The sequence below is a fragment of the Limulus polyphemus genome, unplaced genomic scaffold, assembly GCF_000517525.1.
Source record: "Limulus polyphemus unplaced genomic scaffold, Limulus_polyphemus-2.1.2 Scaffold320, whole genome shotgun sequence".
Classification (NCBI taxonomy): Eukaryota; Metazoa; Arthropoda; class Merostomata; order Xiphosura; family Limulidae; genus Limulus; species Limulus polyphemus.
Window position 1 is genome coordinate 148,386 of NW_013665930.1, and position 6,760 is coordinate 155,145.

The window sequence follows — 6,760 nt, forward strand, 5'->3', positions numbered from 1 at the left end:
TACGACTAGTGTCCATTTTGTTTTTGGTTTTTCTTCGCATCTGAATAAGAAAATAACTGACATTATATATATATATATATATATATATATATAAACTAATTTTTGTACATAATAAAGAAAGCTTAAAATACTAGAAAAGTTAGTGAATAAATGAAAAGAGTTTAATACATGTTATTGTTAATTAATTTACCGGTAGATTGTAGATAAATAATCCTGTTTTGCAGAATCCTGCAAACACTCCAAATACAAAATATTTATCAAAAAAGTTGTTAGTTTTGTCTTATGAGCAAGCTATAACTACTTGAGTGTTTGTACAAATGCTATGTGTTTGTCAGTGGTCTGTCAGATAGATCAATAAGTCTTTAAATACAATTTTTTTTCTTTCTGCCTCTTGTTAAGTACGTAAGTCGCTGCAAACATTGTTCTCTGCATATAACGCATGAAATGCCTCATGCACTGTGTACATAAGTTTGTGTAGTTCTTATTGATAAATTTGATTTAAATCAGGTTGTTAATGCTTTCAATTTATGTTTTGTTGGAAGTAATGTTGTGTCAGTCTCAACAAGATGTTCAGGTATGGTGTTAAACTTTGAAAGCAGCTCTAAAGCACTTGCTGTGGGAATCACAGAGCTCTGCTATAGAATTTGTGAAAACTTGTGTATTTTCTGTTGCTTGTATTTAAAGTTATTACTTTAATATTATAAATATTGTTGTAAGGTAAACAACATCAGAATGCACATACATAGATACTGCAGCACTTGCTTGTCTCAGGTTATGTTGTTGTTTTAGATATTTAAAAGTCGGCGGTTTCTTTAACCCAGTGATTAAAATTTTCACAATTTACATGTTTTATAAACTTGAAGGATAGTGTTCAGCAAGAAAATAAAAGTATGTTTTGAATGTTGTAGTTGAATATGTTCAATAACTTGTAATAACCACGTAATTGAATTGTTACTTAGTTTCTTGGATGGTATGACAGCACGGTTATTTGCATCAGAACCAATTAATTAACCATTTCTAACCCTTTCTAGACCAGATACATTGCTAGCTCATATGAAATATTCATCCTCACCAATTTTTGTAATTGGTAAAACATAAACTATGTAGACTTAAAAAAATTAAGAATTAATGACATAAAACAAGGTTATTATTTTTTGATGATGTTGAGCATTCACTTTATGATAAAAACATTTTAAATATCTGACATTGAAAAATTGGTGTGTTTTTTTCTATTTCAAAAGTTAATGTTTGATTTTAAGAAATATGTATTTTTTACTTATTTTGTTATTTACAATATAAACTAAGTATTTTATTCTGAAATCATATGAAATCAGATGTAAAACAGAATTAGTCCAAACCAAACAACTTTTGAGCTTCAATCAAATTTCATAGTTCAGAAGCGTCCTTGTTGTTTAGTGTTCAATGAATATGTATCTCTAGATTAATGCTACAATGCACAGAAAGTACTTGTTGTGTCTACTTAAAAACTTTTTAACATTTGACGATTTGAGCAGTCTCATGCCAGTCATTTAGTAAATCAGTGTGAATGGCTTTTTAACTTGCAAGCTTTATTATTTTTATTTTTTTGCTGTTTTTAGCACAAATCTTTTAAAAGCAAAATGTAAGGAAAAACTAAATACCCAAACTATACAGTGTAAAATATGAAATACTACTTTTGAATACATTGATACATGCTCCATAGTAAAGATATTTTATCTGTTATAAAAGGATACTGTAGTTCCATTTATAACACTTTGCTAAGAGGATAATATAGCTATATTTATAATACATATTCTTAATAAAAGGATGCTATTGTTCAAGTATCAGTGAATTATTTGAGTCTGGAAAGGGTTAAAACTAAGTAGAATGACTGTTTCACTAATTGTTATGCTTAGAACTACTAATGCTTGAAACAAATTTCAAGATGTTTAATGTCCAGTGCCATACCTCAAACTATAGAGGTATTGTATTTAGTTATATATTTATATTATTTTATTTTCAGTACAGAATTATCAAAAAACAGAAAATAGCCAAAGTTTTTTTTCACTGAAGGTGTAGGATTTCTTTTAAATCAGTAAATGTTTTGGAGTTTCTTTACTCATTGTCTGGATTTGGAAATAGGGAACACTGAACTTTATGTTGTTTCTTCATTCAAACTTATAAGTTATAAAAGTTGTTTTGTGAACTGGTACTAATTTTATTTTTTGTACAGGTTGAAAAATTCCAGTTTTTATTCATCTTTTAAATATTCCTAATGACAGTAACTTACAAAACAAGTGTACACATGAAATTGGTAACTTCATATTAACTTGAAAAACAATAGACAGACACGGTAGTAGTATACAAGCTGAAGAGCAAGACATTGACATTAAATTTAAATAAGGCCTTAAACCAACTACAAAGGAGGAAAAACATGGATATTATGTTGTTATATTAACTGAATACATAAGATGATGACAATATTTGCAGTTTACACCACAAAGAACTGAGAGAGCAACTCGGTAATTAACACATCAAGCAAGAAGTGAGAAAATGGAATAAACTTTATACATTCAATATTACATCAAAGTAAATGGTTACTACAAGAAGCAATTATTTAAACATTAGAAAGACAGAAATATTAAATGTAGCACGTACATAGTCGTTGCAATTAACACATAATACAAAATAGTAATATAGCTAGAAGATATGAGCATGAACATTAATTAACATATTGAATGAGACATAGACAATAACACATGAAATCAGACATATCTGATAATTATAACATGTCAGGCAAAACATGGACAGCAAGTGTAATTAGCACATCAAGCAAAATATTTACAACTTTTAACACAAAAAATAATGCACGGACAATCACCATTAGTGAACACACAGTTCTGTATAAGGTTTGAATTGAACCACATCACCAAACATGCTCACCTCTTCAGCTGTAGGTACTTTATAATGGGATGGTCACTCCCACTATTCATTGGTAAAAGAATAGCCCAAGAGTTGGTGGTGGGTGATGTTAACTAGTCTTCCCTTCAGTCTGTCATTTCAAAATTATGGATGACTAGTGCAAATAGCTCTTTTGCAGCTTTGCACGAAATTCAGTAAAAAAAACAACAAACAATAAGGTTTGAACAGTAAGTATAATTATTTTAACGAATATGATAACGATAACATTATTAACAACTTTTCATGTAACGTAGTAATGATGCCAGAGTGAACTGTATACAGTGCTTTTCTTTTCTTTCTAAAACAACAGATATGTTTAAATTACAGTTGGGATAGGAATAAAGAACTAGGTCATGGAATCTTTGATTTCCCCCCCCCCCCCATTTTTGTCATTTGATTGTTCTGTGTTAACAGTGGTAGGTGTGGCTTATCACAGTAAAAAATAAAAGTGGTATTTGAGAAGAATTATTGGAAAAATGCTAGCATTTGAAATCACAACTGAAGAGCATGTAATCTGCTGGACAGATTTGTAAGGTGCATTTGGAAATTGGGATCTTTGTATTTTTATGAGTAAAAGTTAGTTGTAAAGTGCTTAACAGATGTTTGTGAAAAAAGTTGTTAATAATTTGATGAAAATACATAAAGTACAGAAATTTTAATGTGCAAAAAGTGTGTATTGATGGTAGAAATTGAAGTGAAGAAACTATAACATGTATGTTAAACAAATGAATAACTAATACTTTATGAAATTTATTTTCTGTTTATGCCAGAATTGTAACATGAAAAAGATAGTTGTAGATCAATATTTATGAAATTACAGACAGAAAATGCTGATAATTATTGCATCTTGATTTAAAGTTTTATATCCAGTGGAACTTGAGCTAAAATCATGACTTAATAAATGATCATGGATTCTGTCTTGTTAGTACAAAATTAATAATTTTGTATACATATATAAATTAAAGAGCTAATATTCCCAGAACACTCCACCAGTGTAGAGTTCAAGTAAAGTCTTACTCTTTAAATTGTGTTAAATACATTTGTTAGCAAGGGAACCGTAAGCAATTATCTCATTTTTTTGTACTTTAATTCATATAGTTGCAAAATATCATACATATGAAACTGTTAATAAATCTAAAATATATTTCTTAGTATGCATATATGAATATTTGTTTTTCATATATATAATTAATTGTTAGTTAACATAGTGCTTGAAATGCTTCTTATTTTTAAGAAACAACTGATTAACTTGTGAATAGGTGAATATGCTGGGACTCAAGGCTTAGGTCTACTGAGATTACACAGCACCTACAGACATGACTTGAAGATCTATGCTTCTGATGAGGGTCGAGTGCAAATGACAGCAGCTGCTTTTGCAAAAGTAAGTATTTCCAACAAGGTGCTGATACTTTATGTTATTGTATTCATAATTTTCAGTCATATCTAATGTATGAAATGGTTGTTTTCCTTTAAAATTTCCCATTCTTAATATAAAAAGTTAATCTTTCTAGTAAAGTTTCATTATTGTCTACATGTATAAAGCAAAATTAAAACATAAAATATACATAGTAAATGCAATGAACAAATCATAAATAATACTAATAAAGCCAAAAGAAAAGAATGTTAACTTTAATTAACTCATTGGATGAGACAAACAATAGCCCATGAAACAAAATGGGAGCAGTGTATGTAACTAACACATCAAACAAGTCATGGACAGTAAATGCAATTAGCACATAAAGCAAAATGTATAGAGTTTTTATATAAAACAATGCATGATCAATAACGTTTTTTATTACTTAAAAGAAATTTTTGTTTACTTATTGTGTACAAATTTGCTAATATGGTATGTGTTTCCAAGCTATTTATAGTTATTCTTTGTTATGGATGTAATCACAATTATGTTGATTGTTCACTGAAATAATTATAACAAAAACCTAGACACAAGTTAGTCCTGCATATTCAACAACTCCATGTTCAGCCTAAACAGTGCAATGATAAATACATGTTTTAAATTATATAATCACAGGGAGATTTATATAAAAAACATGTAGTCAACTAGTAAAATAGAAATTTAATGTTTAGACATTGTGTAACATCTTACACTCCTTTCCTTTTCAGCTGTTATAAATGCATGGTGAATCTTTTATCTTAAAATACAGAATAAAAACAACATTCTGAGTTAGTGTTGGTTGTTAGCACTGTTCAAACAAACATTTTCTTTTCAGTTTGTAAATAAAACATGTTTTTAGCCTTATTCAGTTTCATAATTTTGAATATTTATTCAGATTTGCTCTATAAAAGAATGTATACCATTTGTTTCAGTTATCAGATGTTATACTTAACTTGAGAAAACTCTTTAAAAATGAAAAAAATCAAAAATGCACTATTTAATTTTGGTTTTAGACTTTTCAGCTATTACATCAGAGATATTTGGATTATGTTTTTACATCATGTCCATTTAACAATTACATTAGTTTTGAATACTCGTGAGGAAGGAGAGAAGGTCTTCCAACAGGACAAACTTTCATTCACCTATAGGCTTTTTCTGGTAAACAAAACACTAAATTAAGTGTTCAGTAGCCTTTGTACATTATTTATTCTTCAGAATACACAAAGGCTGGTTGATATGGCAGAAAGATTGCTGAAATATGATGAAAAAAAAAAGATTAAAAACTGTGTGATACTTTGAAATATTTCAGTAACTTCTTATTGTGGCTGGTTCAAACATCTTTTATGTTAAAAATTAGTAGATAACACTAAGGTAAAGTCTACCAACCTAATATGAATCAAGTCATTATAGTTGGATTGGTTTGTCTTATATTTACAAATTTATCTAAAATACCTTGATAAAAAAAAAAAGTAAACTGTATTTTTCTGTTTGTCACTACTGGTCAAAAGCACAATATGTACGTCTTACAAGAAAAATTTTAGTTCAAATTAAATGTCCAAAATTTAAACACTCATTTATTATGAGAGCAAGTAAATTGTATGTTGTTCAACAAGTATTAATATGGGGTAAGGTTAATACATTACCAAGTTTACGCTTAGATGTTTTTAGGTACTTGTATTTAGAAATTATGTGAAACTTATGTTTACTAAAAGCATAGATTTAAGGCAAGAAACAAAGGTACATGTGTGTCATAGGTGAGGCACAAGTTAGGTATAAATAAAACTTACTGTTTGTTACCATAGATATGTATAGTTTTATAAATGTGTAAACACGTGTGTATTTTTAATAACAAGAAAAGTTGATGTCAAAATATTTGATTAACAGGCCAGATTTTTTTTGTTAATGGAAAATGAATGGAAATGAACTTGTAAATAAAGTTTGATGTTTTTGTGAGTGCTTATGTTGTAAGGAAGAAAGAAAAGTACCTTAAATATGTTATATGATGGATGTGTAAAAAAATGTAACAATAATAAAGTTTAAAATGAAGTCCAAAAAAACAAAATTTTAGATTTATTAATGAAGAGAAGCTTCAGTTGCCTTGTTTAACCCTCTCTCCATGGGCATGTCATGGGGTTTTAGTGAGTTACATTCAAAATTTAAATCAAATTACTTTCTTTTCATGGTATACTAATAAATATAGCATAAGAATGCAGCTAATAGTCCATGTTTTAATAGTATGTAACTTTTAAGTTGTTACTTTTATAGGGCAATATTAGAAAAAAATCTTGAATTCCCCCAAGTATGAGAATTGTGACATTTGCTCTCTAGGCATCCACTCCAAGAAGTATGAAATTTAACATAAATTGCTAATAATAAATGTTGTCATTTCTCAGGCAAAGCATAATTTTTATAGCTTTGAATCTTATT

General features: G+C 28.4%; 1 protein-coding gene across 12 annotated transcripts in view; it reads left to right on the forward strand.

Annotated features, from left to right (window-relative positions):
• Nucleotides 1–6,760, forward strand: part of LOC106457347 (inositol hexakisphosphate and diphosphoinositol-pentakisphosphate kinase-like) — a 211,293-nt gene that overhangs the window by 123,525 nt on the left and 81,008 nt on the right. For all 12 annotated transcript variants that reach the window (XM_022383235.1, XM_022383240.1, XM_022383244.1 and 9 more), the window contains one exon: nucleotides 4,200–4,321. In XM_022383235.1, the coding sequence (XP_022238943.1) occupies nucleotides 4,200–4,321 (122 nt within the window). The remainder of the gene's footprint in view (nucleotides 1–4,199; nucleotides 4,322–6,760) is intronic.